Consider the following 21565-nt stretch of genomic DNA (forward strand, 5'->3'; position numbering starts at 1 on the left):
GGAACCATTAGATGCAAAATATACAATATATTATGTAGCGACTGACTACATACATATTGCAAAGAATAATACTGAGTAGAGTACACACTATATATTATGTGGCCCTAAAAACTTGAAACAAACAAATATTTTATTTAATCTACATGGAATTAAAAAGTTTATTTTTAACCTCCTTTGAATTCAACAGACTGTTTTTTTAGTTTCAAAGGGAAACATTTCCTTTCTGCTATGTTGCATCTCTTTTTAATCAACTTCAGATACTTTTTTCGATACATACTCATTCTAGGCTTTAAATTAAAGTTCTATCAAAAATATATTCTCCTCGATTTTTTTATATATGCAAGTTAGCACGGAAAAACACTTTTTTTTTTTTTTTCTTTATATAACATTATCTTTTTATGTGCCACCAACCTATTATCTGCATTTTCAAGACATAACCATGCTTTAAACTTTATATATATATATATATATATATTATTAGAAATAAGTATAGACAAAAGTAAGAAATTTAGAACAGTTCCACAAAGACTCAAAATAAGTAAATTTCAAAATATAAGAAAAATCTAAAATCAAATAGAATCAGAATAATTAACGACAAGTGAAATATAAAAACCTCAAGAAATACAAAAACTATAAAAAATAAATACAAATACAAACAAAGGAAGGGGAATACAATCAAATCTGATATAATGCTATCAAGAGGAGGTACATAAGATTCAAATGAACCCCCTCCTCCCTTGAAAACCACTGCATTTCTGTTATACAGAATTAGCTGATGAACCATTCTAAATTATTTAATTATAATAGTTCACTTGAAAATTCTGAATTCCTCCCAACACAGTGTAAGAATTCCAATGTCATATCAAGCAAAAGAAATTAGTGTTGAAAAGTCCCACAAATGATTTTTATATTGCCGTTAGAGGGCGCTCCTTCTGAGAAAAAGAATGTTAGTTTATTTCAGTTTGCAATGTAGTAGACAATAACCATCACAGCACTTCTGGTTGTTCTTGTAAATAAAATGATTATTTTTGTAAAAGTTAAAGTATTGGCTTCTATTAGTATAAGTATGACCAGAGCTGTCTTATGGAAGTCAATATAATATTTTTTTATATTTCTGGTGATCTGGCCGGGAAGGCTGAGTACGCAGTTTTGTGCTTCAAATAAAGAATATAGTAATACAAGTGTTGCTAACTTTGGATTAAATATGTGCTATCTTTGGATACCTTGTTCCAAGCAAGATAAATATCTAGATGATTCAAGGTAAGATTTAATATTCTAATTTTGTTAAGAAATGAATCTTATATTGCAAATTACTCCCTTTTTGATTGAACTGATGACTTAACAAGTTGCAAATGACTTCTCTCCTTTATGTAGTTAAAATCAGAAGAGAAATTTAGTTAAATGAAAATATCAAGTTAATTTGAAAGTATTGTTGAAAAGTGATTTCAAAATGGAAATCGCAAAGGCTAAAAGAGCTGCGCTTAGATCTCTTACAACAAGGTTAATTTCTAAAATCGAAGCTAAAATGAAACAGGAGAAGAGTTGGAAGAACTTTCAGAACAGATAGATTTGAAATTTAAACAGTTAAAAGAAATATATTCTGAAATTCAAAGTCAAATTATGGATGTTACAGAAATCGAAACCAAAATTATTAAATGTGATGAGTATCATAAAAAATTTATTAATTGCTTATGTAAGTTGAAAGCTGCTATCACTAAATGTAAACCAAGTACACAAAAAACGTAAAAACAACCTATTAGCTTGTTAAAATTTAAAAAACTATTTGTTAAATTACCGTTGTTAACAGTAAGAATATTTGATAGCGATCCTGCCGATTGGCAAAGATTCTGGTATCAGTTTGAATCCCTGATACACAGAAATGAAAATTTACTTACCGTAGACAAATTTAATTACTTACATTTATATTTAACTGGAGTTGCCACAAATTCACTCAAAGGAATTACACTGACAAATAGAAACTTTAAAAGAAAGAATTGGACCAAAAACTTTGGTCGTTAATTCTCATTTGAATAAACTGTTAAATCTAACACCTGTTTGGAAATCAAAGACATCTTTCTGCTAGACAAGAATTGTTAGATACTTGTCAAACAGAAGTTCAGAATTTAGAAGCCTTAGGGGTAAATTCAGAAACTTTTGGTTCTCTATTATGTTCCATATTGATTAAATTAATACCGCAAGATATTGTTCTAGAGATCACTAAAAAATGTGGAATAAACAAAGATTGAGAGACCTCGAAAATAATTAATATTCTAAAAATGGGAGTTGAAAGCAGAGAAAAAAAACCTTATTTTTGACACGCAACAAATATTCAAATGAACACGAAATAAAATTACAAACACCGATTGGAAAAACTAATGATCTGAAGGCAAAGGTTCAATGTTCGTGAAAGGAATTCATAAAAGTACACCATCAGCAATGGTATTCAATATGACGCAGTCTACATGCATTTTCTGTTCTGCAGTACGATTATTTAAATGTAAAATGTCACCACAAAATAAAATAGAAATTTAAAAAAAAACTAAACGTTGTTTCAGATGTTTCAAAATGTATCACATTGGTAAAAAAACGTTGTTCTAATAAACTTTCTTGTTTCAAGTGCAAAAGCAAAAGTCACTGTTCGTGCCTGCACACCTGTAATGTAATCCGCGCATGCGCATCTGTAATGTTATGATAAGACGAGTTTGAGAATTGCCATCGACGGTGTACGAGGGCTGGTTCACAGCTATGAGTTAATGAGTGATTATAATTAATTATTAGAATTAATAAACTAAGAACCAGCGAATTTATTATAGTGTGTGTTATTTGGGATGAGACCCAAACAGTCATCATACTTCCAATTGTCCAGGTAATAACCAAAATAATACTGCAAATTAATCAAACGAATAACATCGAGGAGAAATATAAAGAATAATTGAATTTAAATTGTAATGCTAAAGATACTCAAGAGTTAAATCATTCTAATTCTGAAACTTTTAATTCAGTTTCACAGTGTAATGCAAGTATGACATGTTCCAAAAATGTTTATTTACAAACACGTGCAGTTGTTGCAAATTCAGAAATTAATTCTAAAGTGACTAAACTTCTACTTGATAATGGAAGTCAAAGAAGCTTTTGCAGTGAACATTTAGCAAATAACCTCAAGTTAAAACCTATTCGCTATGAATTACTGTTTGTATATTCCTTCAGTATGGAATGCACTTCAGGAAAAAAGTATCCAGTTGTAGAATTTGAAATAAAAGCTAGACATAATACGCAGTATTCAATTAGAATCGAAACTCTCATTACTGGTGCCATTGTTTCTCCTCCGGTTAAACAAGCGTCAGAATTCATGACCAGGCATAAATTGCCGCTTGCTGACTCATGCTGCGGAGATAAGTATTTGAATGTTGAAATCCTAATAGGATCTGATATATTTTTTTAAATATTCTGATATATTTTTCTTAGATGAAAAAATTGTAATTAATACACATTTAGAAGTATTAAAATCTGTCTTTGGATGGGTAATTACAGGTTCGAAATTTAGAAAAGCGGAAGCTTGTTTACAAAATACTACAATTATGAACAATGTGATAATGAATGACCTAAGAGTGTTTTGGGAATTAGACTCAATTGGTATTTCAAAAGAATACGTATACTTGTCTGTTAAAGATAAACAAATAATTGATCAATTTGAAAACTCTTTATCCTTTGATAAGAGAAAATATAAAACTAAATTGCTTTGGAAATCTAACCCTAATGAATTAAATAATAATTTTCATATTGCAAAGAAGCGTTTTGAGATTTCAAAAGACAGATTGGATAAAGATGTAGAAATGCGTAAGGAATACACAAAAATAATTGAAGATCAACTCGATGACAAAATTGTTGAAGTATATCAAAATAAAGATTTTGAATTTATTATATGCCCCACAGAGGATGTGACAATACCAGATAAAGAAACTTCTCGTGTTAGAATTGTTTTCGATGCGTCATGTAAAGGAGAAAATTCTAAATCCTTAAATGATTTGTTACAGGTTGGACCTAATTTAAATCCTAACATATTTAGATGTTATTCTTAAATTTCGAGAACACAATATCGCTTTTTCCGCTGATACAGAAAAGGCATTTCTAATGATAAGTATTGTGAAGGAAGATCGCAAATATTTAAGAACATGACACCTTTACCATTTGGTATTAGTACCAGTCCATTCATTCTAGCAACTACAACAAAACACCATATTAAAAATACATCACTAAAAATCCTGAAAGTTATGAGATGATTAATTCATCTTTATATGTCGATGATTTTTATAATGGAACGAGTAGAATAGAAAAGGCATACCAATTGTCATCTGATGCAGTTACGATTTAAAGCACACAAGTATGAATCTACATAAATTTAATTCCAATTCTAAGGAGTTAAAAGACATGTGGTTAAAAAACGGTTTATCAATGAATGATTCCTTTGTGCAAGCTAAAATTTTAGACCTTGACTGGGATACAGAAAATGATACTATCAAACTAGATTTAAAATCTTTAGAATCCTCTTCAACTAGTTGTATATTATATACTAAAAGAACATTACAAGTTACTCCTAAAATTTATGATCCAACTGAATTTATATCATCATTTGTGATCAGAATTAAAATCCTACTACAACATATATAAGTAAAGAGTTTTGATTGGGATGAACCGCTTCCAAATGATATTGAAACTGAATTTAAGAAGTGGCTTGCAAAAATAATTCATTTACAAGAAATATCGATAGATAGAAAATACTTTCAAAATGTTGAGAAGCAAAATAGTGACATTTCTTTACACGTATGCTGTGATGCAAGTAATAACGCATATGGAGGTGTAGCATATTTCTGATATACAAATAAGTTTGGTGAAATCAGAACGAATTTCATTTTTATCAAGGACCAGAGTAACTCCTCTTAAGAGCCTTAACATTATCCTGATTAGAATTGACGGGAGCAGTGACGGCAGCTAGATTTATAAAATATCTAACTAAATTATTTAATCTTATTTGCCAACAAGTGTATTTATGGACAGATTCGCAAATCGTATTACACTGGATTAAAGAATCTTCTAGCAACTGGAAACCTTTTGCCTCTAATTAGGGTTGCAGACATTCAAGCCTTGAAAAATCCCAATAACTAGAAACATTGTAGTGGTAAAAAACATCCTAATGATTTATTAACCAGAGGTTTGAGTGTAAATTCTCTGAAGACTTGTTCACTTTGGTGGTTTAGACCAGAATGGTTACACACACACACACAAAAAAAAAAAAAAAAAAAGTGAACTGGCCAGTTCAACCAAATTTTGATGTGGAAAATGATTAACAACTAGAACGCTGTAGTAAGATATCTGTTTATGACACTGTTGTGAAAAGAGCTGACAACTATTAGATATAACAAAATTCAGTAATGCGCTGAAATTTCTCAGAATTGTGGCATTGATTAATCGTTTCATTGCTAAGGCAAGAAAACTGCCTGCTAATAGTGGCAAATTAAGTGTTTCTGAAATTCAAGACGCTGAAATATTTTTGTTTGTAAAGCTCAGATGGATTTCTTCACACCTGAAATTAAGGCCCTTCAATCTAACAAGTCAATTTCTCCAAACTCTAATATATTCAACTTGGCACTGTTTCTTGATGAAAATAAAATTCTTCGAATTGAGGGAAGATTAGAAGAAACCAAACATACAGTTGATGAAGAACATCCAGTTCTTCCTAAAGATTCCAAATGTACTGAATTAATTGTAAAAAGGGAACATAATACCATTCATAATAACGTAATAATGGAGGAGATTCCTAAAGGCCGCCAGTTCAGAGTCGTAGCTAGGGTTTTCAGTGTTCAGGGACAACTGAAGATTTTGCGTCCCCTACTACTTGCCAAGGATAGAAAACATTTATTTCTAAAATTTCATAACATCAGTTTGGTGCCCCTTGGATGCTGCGCCCGGGGACAGATGTCATCCCATTGGCCCTCTCTAGCTACGCCCCTGCGCCAGTTGGTGAATAGTCTTAGGGGACTGTTTAATATGTCGAAAATATGCAGTAAAAATAGCAAAACAAATGACAGCTCAGTTACCTAAAGACCAAATTGTTGAAACTCCACCTTTCAATGTTACAGGTGGGGATTTCACGGGTCCGGTTTACATCAAGTCTGGAAATGACATTCAGAACTCGTACATCGTATTGTTTACATGAGCTGTTACACAAGCATTATTTCTAGAACTCATTTCTAATATCTCTGCAAACAAATTCATTTTGGCTCTTAGATGTTTTATTTCGAGAAGAGGAAACTGTCGCACCTTTTATTCAGACAATGTAAAGACTTTCAAATATGCTGCCAAAGATTTACAGTATTTTTACAGCATATTTAAAGGAGCAGACTTTCAAAAATTTCTAGCAAATGATGGCTTGACTTGGAAATTTATCGTCAAGCTTGCTCTATGGTGGGTAGCTTTTTATGAACGTCTTATAAAAACTATTAAGGAACCGTTAAGAAAGATGTTAGGCAGAGCTCAACTGAATTTTGAAGAATTTATGGCTGTGCTGACAAAAGTCGAAAATACCGTGACGTCCTTTGACCTGTAGTGGAACATAATTTAATGTTTCTATATAATTATTAAGATTTCCTAAGTGGCAACATGGTGTAATGTTTTGAATAGTTATTAAGATTCGCCATGTGGCAACGAGTCGAGCAAAAAACGTCATTACTTGGAGTGTTCTATGATAAGCGTTGCATAAGCCTTATTTCTTAAAAATTTGTTATATTTTTAGGTAAAAATAAGTAACGTGTTTCAAACAAGAATGGAAATCGTGAAAATAAATATACTGTTTCTTTTAAGACCAAACTAAGCATTTATTTCACTTATCAAATGCTTTGGCTGATCAGTTTCGATTTCGCTTATTCATCAAATCTACAGACCTATGTTTACAACGATTTACATGAACCACCATTACTGGAATTCTTACACTGCGTCGGTGAAGAATCCAGAGTTTTGGGTGAACTGTTGTAATTAAATAATTTAGATAGATTTATCAGCTAATTTTAGGTAACAGAAACACAGTAGTTTTCAAGGAGGAAGGGGATAGGGTTCAAATATATCTTATGTATCTCTTCTTGATAACATCAAATTTGATTGTATTCCTTTTCCTTTGTATGTATTTGTATTTATGTTTTGTGGTTTTTGTATTTCACATTTCTTTACTGGTTTACATTCTGATTCTGGATGAATTTACATATTTATAGGTAATTTTGAAATTTACTGGTACTGAATTTTACTTATTTTGAATCTTTTTGGAACTGATTCTAAATTTCTTACTTTTTGTCTATACTGATTAATTTTCAACAGCATACTGCACGGAAATAACTTAAAATAATTTTGTTTTTAAATAAAAAATTATGACTCTGTATTATTAGAAATAATATATACATTACTAAACACACAATACACTATTTGAAATTAATGAAGAAAGCTTCACTAACCTGTTTCAAATTGGAATATGCCCATTTTAATATTTCAAGATGATTTAGCACTACCTCAGAATATACCTAAAGCAAAAGTTTGGATAAGATTTCATTTATTAGGCAGAATGTTTTAGTTAAAAGTTTTAAAAACTAATATAAACTTACTTCAGTTGAGTTCCACAAAAATAACTGGATGTCTGATTTCAGTTTAAAATGCAATGCATCTTTCCTGTTAGTTATCACAGCAAAACATATTCTTCTATTTGGATCTACAAAATGAATTATATTAATATTTCAACAATTCTATACCAGTCTATGCAAACTGCAATAAACATATGGGAATACCTGTATTTAATGATTTAATGGCAGCAGAATAAAATTGTTTATAGCCATTTGGGTATGAGCCATCTTTAAATTCAAAAAATGCTACTAGAACACCCTAAAAAATAAAAATGTGATTAAGCAAAAATTTTTTATAGGAATAAATAAAATACATATACAGGTCAAAAGTCTTAATCCGGATGTCCATAATCCGGAATGATCTATAATCCGGACCTCAAAGCAAACTTTCTGCGCATGCGTCAACACATGCACGTTCACGATTGCGCATAATACGTTTATGCATGTGCTTTTAATGTATAACAGACAGTATAAGCTAAGCTAAAATTATCTAATTATCTATTTCAGTTAATGTTGCAGATTGCATTGTTCCTTAATCTTTTAATTGGATCCAGCTTATTATATTTTGCAGACTGTTAGAGCAATTTTATAAAAGTAAGCTTGAACTTTCGATTATGTCAAAAAGAATTTCCGATTCTGGAGCTGCCAAAGGATCTACAAAACGAAAGCATGTTCGATGTCGATCAAACAAAAAGTGGAATTGCTGCAAAAAATGGATAAAGGCATATCCTTTGTTTCTATAACCATTCTGAAATCTGTTTATCAATTTCACGCTGCTCTTCTGGGGGGGGGGAAGACATGTTGCGGCGCGCAATGAACTGGAAGTTGATCTGTCAGCACTATCCTTATCTTCAGGGCAGATGTTTTTATTTTATTTGCTTATATTTCCTTACTAAATGTAGTATTTCATCTCAATGTACTCCGTCTTTGATATGATTTAAATCAAATTCCTCGTCATTATAAATATCACGAATGCACAAATAGTTTTCTGGTTGCTATGTTCTAATTTCGACTATGTGTAATGTATGCTTTATGCATGCGTGCGTTGAAAGAAATGTTTAATAAAGTAAACAAATAAATATTAAGCTTTTTTTTTTGTAAATTTTGATACCTTTTAGATCATAATTGCTCTTTATTTCATAAATTACCGTTTCATATTTTTAATTTTATAATTTCTGCATGCCATCTTACCAGATTTAAACTGATGATCTATAATCCGGAATCACCGAAGTCACGACAAGTCCATATTAAAGACTTTTGACTGTATCTAATATGCATAATACCAATATTAAAAAAAAAATTAAACTCAACAAGAGACATCCAAAATGCAAACAATTTTTCAACTAAAATTACTGTAAAAAATAAATATTTCAATGCATTAATTGCAGTAGATTTTCTGGATGAATGCAAGCTATGGACTTTGCAACACTGCTTAAATTTTTTTTTTATTTCTTGATCACATATTCAAATTTTTTCAACCAAAACTGTTTTGAAAAGATGAATTTCCTTGAACATTTTCATAACTACTAATCTACAGCCCATTATAAACAGTATGATTTCTAATCTTAACTATTGTTCAGTTTGCAAGCAGCTTAATTTACAATTCATTTCTGCTTTCCTTTTTCTTCAATATTTAGTACTGGGCATTTATCGGGTCAGTCCATAAGTTCATGCGCATTAAGAGTATGCATGGAATTCACTATGACACATTTGCTAAAACAATACAATTTTGAACCTGTTGAAACTTGTCAACGTTTGACTAACATATTATTCAGTTCATCACCAACTTTCGTAAATATCGAATGGACTTTAGTACCCATAAAAGATGAATATAGATAATCAGTACAAACATGCTGTGCTACATTTTTTATTTTCGTGTGGTGAATCTGCCAGGTTTGCAGCTATAAAAATTAATAGTGTACATGGTGAACAAACTTTTAGTGTAAGGACTGCCCAGAAATGGTTTAAAAAATTTTAAGTTGGAAAAAGCAGCATTGATGATGAACCCTGTTCAGGACATTTTGAACTGTTAGAACCAAATCAAACAATTAATTCAGAAGTTTATAGTGAAGTACTTTGCCGTCTAAACTCAGAATTGATCAAAAAACGCCCACGATTAGTGAATATCAAGAAAGTGTTGTTTCATCATGACAACGCTAGACCGCATACAGCTCAAACAATGCTGCAAAAAATTAGTGAATTTAATTGGGAGCTTTTGCCACATCATGCTTACTCCCCAGATATTTCCTCAAGTGATTTTCATTTATTTCATGCCTTACAAAATTTTTTACTGGAAAAAAAAATTAAATTCTAAACAGGATGTACACAATGAACTTTCAAGTTTTTTTGCATCAAAACCAGAGTCTTTCTACAGCAATGGCATAAAAAAGCTGCCTGTAAGATGGCGAGACATTGTAGATAATGGAGGAAAATATATAATTGATTAAAATGTTAAATTGTGCCTTTTTATACTATTTAAAAATTTACCAAAAAATGCATACGAATTTATGGACTGACTCAATATTTTCCTTCTATTACAAATGCTGCTTAATACAGAGAAATTTCTTCTTGAATGTTCATCTTTTTTTCTTTTCTTGACAGAATATATGCTCATTCTCATTTGCTCTAGCTAAATTGCCGCAGAAAAGTTAATTGTTAATAGTACTTAGACATGTTCAGCTTTTATTTATTATGGCAATACTCAAAAACTGCTTACTTGATTACTTCATTAGACATTTATTTAAATTTTCAAAACACTCTAAAAAGTCATATTAAGCTCTGCCATTTAATGAAATGTTTTAATTTGCTAACCACCTCAAATAAATTTGTAACTAATATCAGTGATAATTACAATTTGAATGTTTAAAAGAGAATTACTTGCACACACAATAAATAAAGAATCACACTGCTTTGGCCATTTTTTTCGAATGTATTGTTTCAATTGCTACTCAAATTAATAATATTTTTTATTTTAGCAATTTTTTACTGGACTATGTAGCCAGTTAGTTTTAACTTCAGTGCCAATCATAATGATTGTTAACAGCCTTCAGAGAAGGAAGTCTAATTCAGTTGTTTTACTAGTATATCAAAACCAGACTACATCAGTATTTCAATGTTATGATACTTACTTATATTATTACGGAATCATAAAGCACTTCAGGCAATCTGTCTTAGAAGGAATACCTTCACGGATTACTTTCTATTACAAGATAGCTCATATTAATATTCTGCAAACACAAATACCATATGCAGCCAATTCCTTTGTGCTGAGACAGCAGCAAGTAAAGTAACTGTCTCAGGTAAAAATGAAAGGAGGCACAGAATTAAAATACAATAAATTAAATCAGTGTTAAAATGACAGAAAATATTAAGGCAAGACTATTTTTAGATTTATTTCAAGAATAATTAGTTATCAGTCTACATAATTGTTGTTCAGCCATCAAGAATTAAACCTATGAAAAACTGCTTTCATTCAGTGATTACTCAGAAAATGCTATCTAGTAAGCATCAAATAAGGTTTGGTTAAGAATAATTTACATCAGAAATTTACTATAATAAAAATTTTATTAAAACTAATGCAGTAATAATCATGTAAGATAGGTAACATGAGCAAATGTGTATTGCAATTTGGAATACAATAATTTACATTACTACATGTTCAGAATATCATAATCATTATTTCATATTTATAAATGAAATTAATTTTATAAATGCAATTTAGCATTTTTTCTCAAATAGCTGTAATAAATTTTTCATAATATGAAGTTTAAATCACACATACATACACACACACACACAAAAAAAAAAAAAAAATATCTTTAAAGGAAAAAAAGAAATAGACATATACTACAGCCAAAAGTCTTTAATCTGGACGTCCATAATCCGGACCTCAAATCTACAAACTTTCTGCGTATGTGTAAACGCATAATACCTTTATGCATGCGCATATGCATTTACCCATGCGTATAATACGTTTACGCATGTGCGTTTAATGTATAACGGATGGTATAAGCTAAGCTAAAATTATCTAATTATCTATTTCAGTTAATGTTGCAGATTGCGTTGTTCCTTAATCTTCTAATTGGATCCGGCTTATTATTTTTTGCAGACTGTTAGAGCAATTTTATAAACGTAAGCTTGAACTTTCGATTATGTCAAAAAGAATTTCCGATTCTGGAGCTGCCAAAGGATCTACAAAGCGAAAGCATGTTTCGATGTCCATCAAACAAAAAGTAGAATTGCTGCAAAAAATGGATAAAGGCATATCTTTTGTTTCTATAACCATTCCGAAATCTGTTCATCAATTTCACACTGCTCTGTTGGGGGGGGGGGGTACATCGCAGCGCAATGAACTGGAAGCTGATCTGTCAGTTCAGGGCAGATGTTTTTATTTTACTTAGCTTATAATTCCTTACAAAATGTAGTATTTCATCTTGATGTACTCCATCTTTGATATGATTTAAATCAAATTTCTTGTCATTATAAATACCACGAATACACATCAAATAGTTTTCTGGTTGCAATTTTCTAATTTCGACTATGCGTAATGTATGCTTTATGCATGCACGCGTTGAAAGAAATGTTTAATAAAGTAAACAAATAAATATTAAGCTTTTTTTTTTTTTTTTGTAAATTTTGATACTCTTAAGATCATAATTGCTCTTTATTTCATAAATTATGGTTTCATATTTTTAATTTTATAATTTCTGCATGCCATCTTACCAGATTTAAACCGATGATCTATAATCCGGAAAAACCGATAATTCAGAATCAAAGTCCCAACGAGTCCGAATTAAAGACTTTTGACTATATCATAAAAAATTTCATAATTTTTCCCTTCAAGTTTTTTTGTAACAAATCAATTACTTCTGAAGTACTAATGTACCTCTTGTTTCAGTGACATACTATCTAACCTTATTTCTTACATAATTTTTTATCTTTTTTTTTTTTTTAAACAAAGAAAAATTTTGGTAACCATGCAGTTTGTGATCAACTGCTCTTAGTAAATTATTTATGTTAGATGGTGCCATTAAAATGCTATTTTTAAATTCAGATGTGCAACAAGATGGTGAAAAAGAGAAATGATCAAAACAACAACTAATTTTACAGCCATCATCTAAAAAATAACTAATTAATTAAAAGTGTTATATCATATACTACATGATTACCAAGATTTCTTCTTAATGAATTACAAAATGTCTAATAATAAAAATATTACCAAAAGATATTAAATTCTAAAAATAAGAAAGGGAACTACTTACTTTATTTTAACTGCTTATTTTCTTTTAAAAAAGGTAAAAAATTAAGTGTACTGATTACTTTTCTTTTATTTCTGAGCAAAACTGATGAAGTGATAGCATCATTCTCTTCCCCCTTTCTTTAATGCTTATTTCAACCTTTTTTTTTTTTTTTTTAATATCACAGATCTAAAAGCTTGCTCTTTTCAGAGGGTTCCAATTACTTTTTTGCTATTTTTCTTGGTAAATTTATCTCCTTATATTTTATATTTTATGTAAACATACTTATATTTTAACAAAACTATCATATTTAGATACTTCATAATTTTTGCTAATAACATGTTTTTGCAGTTAGTGCAAATAATTAAGATGATTATAATTTTAATCCAATTCTAAATAACTAAATTTTTAAACATGAAGTCCCTTAAGAAAGGAAAAACTGTTAGATTTACAAAAAGTACAGTTATTTACTAAAAGTCAACTGAAATTATTTAAAAAAATTACTAACTTCATGCTTAGTGAGAAGATCTAATAATTCTCCTGTATGATGTAAAGGCACTAATGGTGTCAAAACAAAATCAAGGAATGATATGATGTAAGTAGATATGAGTGGCCCCTCATACCGAACAATGCCTATTTCATGAATGTAGACTAGTACAACAGGGTATGAAGGAACACTAAATTTCTTTCGACATTCACCTTCAGGCCACCAACAGTTTATAGCAGCAAAAAATACCTGAAAATGTAATTTATTAATTTAACATCATAGTAGAAGTAGAAGTCCAGAAATCCGCAAAGCTTGGGACCAGAGGTTGTGCGGATTTCAGGACAGAAAAGATAAAGCATAATATTCGGACTAAAAGTGCAAAATAAATAAGCATATTAGATACATTTAATTAAATTATTACATACATTATTGCAATAATTTATTATATTCATTAAATTATTATTACATATATAAATTGATTATATTATTCATTGTATTATAGGTACACAGCATCGAGGTTTGCCGATTTCGCCTCATGCAAAGATTTCCGGTTTCGAATTCCGGTGTTAGATTACCGTTGCTGTAAAATTTCAACAGCTTTTCTTTATTTTTCTGTATATCATACACAATCGTGTCGCAATTCCATTCCATTCTGCTATAAATCAAGGAGTAGCACCTGCCTCCATCTTTTGCAAAATTTGCACTTTTTTGCGTTACTGTCAATGCAACGTGTTTACATTTTTCAACATTGCAAGCAAGTAAAATTATAAATGCGTTTCTTATCTGTCATTGTATTAAAAAGGGCTGAAATTTAAAATATTCTTAATTTATCCACAAAATATCAAGATATAAGAAAAGGTAGCACTAAACAATCTTGTGAAATAACAAAGCTCAGAAAATAAACAACCTGAATCGTGAACTTGAAGAGTTGAGTGAATCGTCTGCTTTTTTACCTCGATGCAGCGATTAGAGGGAGAAAATGGTTAATCTTTGGATTATGGTAACTTCGCGATTTTTTGGCGACCAACCCTGCTACAGCAACCTGCTAGTTTTTGTTCGGACACCATTTTGTTTTCACGAAGTAAAGGCATGTTTTTTTTTTTTTTTTTTTTTTTACTCAACATTTTTTTTTAACAATCTGCTAGCCGAATTACGCTTATGCTAGAACTTTTATGGAACAAAAGTGCTTAATCATGACGAAGATAAGGTGCAAAATTGGGAGAAAGTGCAGAATCGCAAACTGCTTGCCGCGTTTTTAAGAATTGCACATACACGGTATCCATGTACATGTCAACCTATTTTCACTTAAAAAAACATCCCAGAGTTGCACAAAAATGGCACTGCGCACACTCTTGACTTTATAGATGTACACTGCTAAAGTCCTAGCTAGTAACCTTTATCGCCTTACCAAAATGTTGCCAAACTACCTGTTACCATATTTCAAAGATTAGCCGAGAAAACTTTTATCGTACTTTTTAAAACTTCTTTTATGTCAATAATTTGGTATTTTTGTTATGACTCATTATTATTCGGTAATTATGACATCATTACTTGGTAAGTATTTTTTCTTCGATATTTCGTACTCAATGTTGCGGTTTCCGGAACCTACAAACTGAATATTTATATTTTGAGAGGCAACGCGGATTTCAGGAGTTGGCGGATTTCAGGTCGGCGGATTTTCGGTATTTGACTGTATTAACTAAAAAAAACTTTAAACTTGTAACCTACACATACGAAGTAAAACTTACACATGAATACTAATATTGTAAACGATTAAGAGTTCACAATATCAGCAAGCAATGATGAAGACAAATTTTTCAAAAATGATGTATGATATGGAATTTTGAAGCAAATAATGATGCCATACATTAAAATATGGCAAATTATTTTAATAATTAATAAGAAAAATCAAAAATCAATAATATAATCATTGATTTATTTTGAGGATAAAAATGGACCAGTATAGTTATATTTTACAAAAATCAAATTATGTAACCTATTAGTTATTAATAAAAATATCTCATATAGTACATTTTTATGAGAAGAGAAAATTTTCAATTAAATGATCTTAAAAGACATCATCAAAAAGTCCAGAGATAATTTTTTTTCCCTTGTTACATTTAAATTTCAAATAAGTTTATATATATATTAATGCACTATTTAAACCAGGAGTTGTCAACTTGTTTTGCCCAAAGCACCCCTTTCACCACTGCTAGATCATTCCTCCTCTTCTTTCCCAAAGTGGAAAAATATATATACACACTTACTTAAATTATTTTTAATGTGCTTTATAAATTAAATAACACAAAGTATAGAAAATATTGATAAATACTAGAATTACTTTTTTATATTCAGAAACTGAAACCAATACTTAACATCTAAATAAAAGTACGGCAGCATTCCCTCTGAAACTCTAAAATGTCTCCCCCTCCACACCCAGGTTTAAAAATTTTTAAAAACACTATACTGCTATAGCCTTTTGCTGCAGAGAAATAATTTTTTCATTCTTAATTTTTATTTTATTTTTAATAAAGAAAATACATGATTTGTAAGAACAATGAATTTACATTAAATTTTGCATAAAACTGAACAAAACTGGAAAAGAAACTCATGACTTGGGAAAACTGGCATGAAATGGGAGGAGGAGGGAATACCAATGGATACTTCCTCATGATTATGCATAGCCACATATCACCTATTATAATATGGTCATTCTTGGCTTTTCATAAACTGTTCAATAACTTCTTTATTCACTAGACTTGAGACCAAAAGACCTTTTCCTTTTTTTTTTTTTTTTTAAACAGAAAAAATATTAAAACGGTAAAGATTTTAAACAATAGAAGAAATTATCGAAAAACTGTGAGAAGAAATTTGCTAAAAATGCTTATCAAACAGCTTTTCACAGGTTTAAAAAAAGATGGCAACACTGCATCAATGTACAAGGAGAAAGGATTGAAAGCTGTATAAATCTATTTTCATTAAAATAATAATTCAGCCCTGGAATGTTTTCATCTCACCTAATATAATATGCTTAAATAACAATACTTTTTTTTTTTTTTTAATCTCACCTCATTGTGATAAAATTTGGCAACAGTTTCAATCTCTTCTTTGGCCTGAATGCATGCTGCATCCCAAGGAGCATAGTATACGACCAATGAAACATCTTTTTCTGATTGCAACGATAACAACTGCTGGACGTTTCCTTGGTAAAAATCAGTGACTAAAGATGGAGGAACAAAGAAAATACCTGGAGGATTTACTTTCTTTGTTTTCAAGGGTCTAAAATTAAAAACGGCAGCTTAGTATGAAACTAAGGATATAAATATTACCAGATAAAAAGAACAGAGTTTTACTGTCAACTTAATATTGAAGCAAACAAATAAATACAATCATACATTTAATATACATTAGATTAAATTAAGAACACTATACTTGGCAAATTTAACCCTTTCGCGGCGAGTTTTTTGTTTCTACAAGAGAACAATTTTGATAACATAAACTATGAGTAGAGCACTCTAGAATGCTAAAAGTTAAGATGTTATATTTTTAGAAAAATTTTGAACACTGATTTGGGACCGGGACATATATGTGTCCCAGTAGTCTTCAATGAGTAATTTTGTAAAGAAAACCAATGATTTTCTAGTCATGAAAATTTAATTACGAATGGTATGGTTTGAAACAATCAATGCACAATGCGACATTACACATTGTGCACATTATTTTAGTGCGCGATTCCTTCTTTTGTTGTGCACATTTACGGCACCGCCGTCGTGTTTTTGTTGTTACTGGCAGATGGTCACCAACATTGAGTAAGCTTCGTGATGTTTTGGATGGGCGTCCAGTTCCTCTACGGCGTTGATACTGTGCGTTGAGCTTTCCAGACGCCATCAAGGCTTCTGCAAGAGGTACAATGAAATCAAGAAGTGGGGTTTTACGATGTTTGAGTTCGCAGTACGCAATCCATGAGTTGACCACTGCGTTCATCAATAGGCGAAAAAATACTTTTTTCCACCACTTGCAAGATTTTTGATCTAATTCATAGACATTTGCCATTTGATCTGCAAGGTCTACACTTCCCATGATTTTGTTGTAGAATTTAATTGCCACAGGGCACTCAAATTCTTCTTTGCTTCCATCTTTCATGGTGCGATTTACCTTTGTGTATTTTGCTTCGTGGCAATTACTTAGCATCATCACTTCTTTTGAATCAAGCCACCTCGCACACAATGTTCCATTTTTAGTTACGAGAAACTCAGCCTCACCCCTTTTGCTTAGTTTTGTTGCAAAATTAGGAACATCATTGCGTGTCTTGATGCACGTACCAACAGTAGGAAATTTCAGGGTTTCCATCAGGTGCACACTTGTAAAAAATCGGTGAAACACAAGCATCACGTCTTTACCTCGGATTGTCTCCGTTAGCTTTGATACTACCCGTTCCCCGAGTGTGGCTTGAACTTAATAACCGGAATAAATGTTCATGTCATATCCATATCCTGTTTTTGAATCACATAGCTGCCAAATTTTTATCCCTCTTTTCACAGGTTTCATCGGTATATATTGTTTGAGGGACGAACGTCCCTTGAATTTCGCCATTGATTCATCAATAGCTTGATATGAGCTTTCGCTTCGGCACTGTTTGAAGGTTTGTTTCAGGCACGAAACAACGTTGTCAATATAGTATGTTTTACTTGCATTTTCTGTCTTTTCTGGTGCAGCAAAATATAGTTTCGACAGCAACATTTTACATCTGTCTCTTGAAATAGCATTTTTTATTGCTACATTCCAAAGAAGGATTAGATGACCAATAATGAGAGAATTTCGGCACCCTATTATAAGACATGACAAGCATGCATCCAAGGACAAGCATAATTTCAGAGGGGTCTGTAGGGTGAATTGTTTGTCCTAACTTTTCGAGTCATTGGTTTGTGCATTGAGCGATCCAAATCATAAGACTTTTTGGAAATATCTTGAGAAACATGTCCAATTCGGTAGCTGAACGATTTAATTTGAATAACAAACTAGGCGATGACTGTGCTGGAATTGTCATTCGAGGTTGGCAGTTGAATCTGCATGAAACTATAAGATTGGTTTGCAGCCTGAAGCATTAGCTGATGGTATCTCATCAACTGATGAAAGTGATGCCGTATCAGTATCACTCAAAGCATTGCTGTTCTTTGTATTTTGGGGAATGGTATAATGATCGATATCCATTTCACACTTGTCTGAATCAGATGCGTACTGCATATTGTGTGTTTCTTGAAAATCGGGATCGTCTATTTCATCATCCAAATCAATATCTTCGTCATCTGACTTTTCTAAAATTTTTTTGATTTCTTCATTAGTAAGTCCCCGGCGTCGAGTCATTTTAGATTGAATTAATATGTGCCTAAATTAAAAATAATAAGCAACTATTTCAAAAGTAACCGAAAAATATAATATCTAGAGAAATGATCACATAGGACTGTTGGGACAATGTGTTCCCACTATCCAAGACGAGAGGGACACATATGTCCCGATAGTAAAACCGGAAGTAAAACTTTGCCACTTACCAGTTTATTAGAGGTAATCCGCTTCGTGAGTAACTTATCTGGCCTTAGATTTATGGATAAATTAAAATTTAATCGAAAATAGGCGGTATTTTCCAAAACTAAACTATTTACGTTCGTAGAGTGTGGAATGAGCTGCTACAACACTTCAAAAACGCGGGAATTGCATTATGTACGGTAGTGCCATCTATGTTCTGTGAATGAAAATACCTTCAAAAATATTGGCAGGACTGGTGGGAAAGTCTCCCATTAGACAGGGAAGTGTTTCTATCCCAAGAGTATTTTTTGAAATTTGCTTGGGACGTATGTGTCCCGTTAGGCGCGAAAGGGTTAAAAAAGAAAGGTACTTTTCTGTTTGGGACCAGAGTCAGAAATGTAAGTATATATATGCATATATGTGTGCATCTATGTATGTACATATGCATGCGTATGTATATACACACATATATACATTCCTGAACAGTAACAGACCAAAGTAAATTCCAAAAATAAATCTAAAAACTAGTATTAGATATTAGGTACATAAAAACCCATAAAATCCACACTTTTTAAATGCTCACTTGACACTATTTATGATCCCTTTGTAAAAATTACTTCAAGAGCACAGTTTGTGTTAAACAAATTCTTGAGATAAACAGGTGAAAAAAAAATATTAACATAATCCATTTTATTCAATAACATTACAAATTAATCAATTTGATTTCTCCCCTCTATAAAAAAAAAGACTTAAAAAGATAATTTTGTATTAAGATTATAATTTTTTTCAGATGATTAAAATTACAATAATAAAAATTTACCAGAAAAACAAATTTCATTATTCTTTTAATTTTCTGCACTGCCAACTAAATAATTTTCAAATTAAACAAAGGAAGATATCAAGAATTCACACCATATTATTATTCCAGATAACAAAATTTATTATTGATTTATGTTGCTCCATCTAAATTAAAATTTAACTTTGAACTAGAATTTTTTTAAAGTTATAATCTTATTTAAAAAAAAAAAAAAAAAAACTGGAATTTGTTTAAAGAATAAAAGCTGAACTGATTATACTATTTACTATAACACATTCATGTCAAATTTTAATTAAAAATTCACATTTTTTTAAGAATATTCACAAAGCTAATTGTTGAAAATACACCCAGAGAAAGGTGTTCCTTTTTTTTTAATTCCTGCAAATTATTGTAAAATTTGTACTGTATCATTACAACACTCAGTTCTTTGCATGTCTTCTGCAGTAATACATAAAATATCATACATGCGCTTAATCTAGAAGCACAGAGCCAAAATATTCTTTCTTATTAAAAAGACATTTAATATAGGTCATGCTGAGAATTTCTCAAACTAAATGACTGCATTCAATTATGCATGCACAATATTTAAAAAATTATTCATAAAAATATTAAGAAAAGACTTTTATGCAGCTGAGTGCATAATTCTTGCAATTTTACATATTGCAGTGATTCTAATGTGAACCATCTAATAATCAAAAAGAATAATGTTTTAATCAACAGCTAATATGAACTGATTTATACAGCATTGGAAACTAAAATTATGAAGTCTAAAAATATACTATTACATGAGTATTAACGTAACAAAAAAAAGTTTTTTAATTATGTCTTATAAAAAGATGAGCTTTTACAATTAAATTTAAAAAATGATAAATATTTTGTTTAGTAACCCATGTATACAGATTTAAAATGTTTATTTCCATATGTTGGATTTACTCTTTTCAAATATTATACAAGTGTCACATTAGCATAAAAATGCGAGAGTAATATTACATAGTTTAATAACAGAAACCATTCAGTTTATCGCTGTGTTTAATGTGACAGAGAAATTATATATATAAAATGTAGCGAAACTTTAGCTGGTGTATTAGCGGATATCGAACTGACATTCAAATAAGTTACGTGTTGTGTTTTGCCGGGAACAGTTTAAAACCGGTTCGCATATTTACATTAGGCCTTAGTAAACAAAAGACAGTTTCGTACCCGTTCTGTATAGCAGCTATACCTGTGAACACGAGAGCTATCACAAAAATAATTTCGCGTCCATAAGAATTCATAATCTGTAAATATTTTGTGAGGGAAGATGCATCGCCACGTGGTTCACGTATTTTGGTATCATCCTCATCTTTCCCCAGATTACTCGTCGCCATGATGACGTCATGATCAAAAAAAGGAAACAGAAACAGGAGCGTAACCTTTCACGGCACATGCCGCCGATAAAAGAGTGGGAGGTATTTAAAACAGAATGTGTAATAAAATCCGGTTATCGAAAATCTAGCGGTTTTTGCATGTCTGAAACTCTATTTATTTTAAATAACAAGTAATTTGAAATCTATCCTTATGCGATGAAAAAGTCCAAACTGAAAAAAGACCAAACATTTTTCGTTTCTCTCCTGATTGTACAACCCTTTTACAACGATATTATAATTTAATGATTTCTTATTGATTTTATTACTTTCCTTCCTAAAAGATGGCTTTATGTGGATCGTTTCTAGACGCTTACTGATCTAATAAGAAATTAAAGAAGAAAGGAAGTTGCTACTAAGGCAATGATAAGGATAAATATGTGCAAATAAAAAAAAAAACGAATACGTACCTGTCAAATTAATCAAAACAAAATACA

The 21565-nt window shown here is 30.8% G+C and overlaps 1 protein-coding gene across 2 annotated transcripts in view; it reads right to left on the reverse strand.

The window, feature by feature from the left end:
- LOC118180005 (thioredoxin domain-containing protein 11) overlaps positions 1 to 21147 on the reverse strand; it is a 72407-nt gene extending 51260 nt beyond the window's left edge. For both annotated transcript variants that reach the window (XM_085823508.1, XM_085823507.1), the window contains exons 1-6: positions 20926 to 21147; positions 16454 to 16664; positions 13407 to 13634; positions 7827 to 7920; positions 7647 to 7750; positions 7500 to 7565 (exon numbers count right to left, since the gene is read on the reverse strand). In XM_085823508.1, the coding sequence (XP_085679634.1) occupies positions 7500 to 7565; positions 7647 to 7750; positions 7827 to 7920; positions 13407 to 13634; positions 16454 to 16664; positions 20926 to 21092 (870 nt within the window). In that variant the 5' untranslated portion in view covers positions 21093 to 21147. The remainder of the gene's footprint in view (positions 1 to 7499; positions 7566 to 7646; positions 7751 to 7826; positions 7921 to 13406; positions 13635 to 16453; positions 16665 to 20925) is intronic.
- Between the last annotated feature and the right edge of the window lie 418 nt (positions 21148 to 21565).

This window comes from Stegodyphus dumicola, chromosome 9 (assembly GCF_044657685.1).
Source record: "Stegodyphus dumicola isolate Sdum_Otavi_A_Nest chromosome 9, ASM4465768v1".
NCBI classification, from domain to species: domain Eukaryota; kingdom Metazoa; phylum Arthropoda; class Arachnida; order Araneae; family Eresidae; genus Stegodyphus; species Stegodyphus dumicola.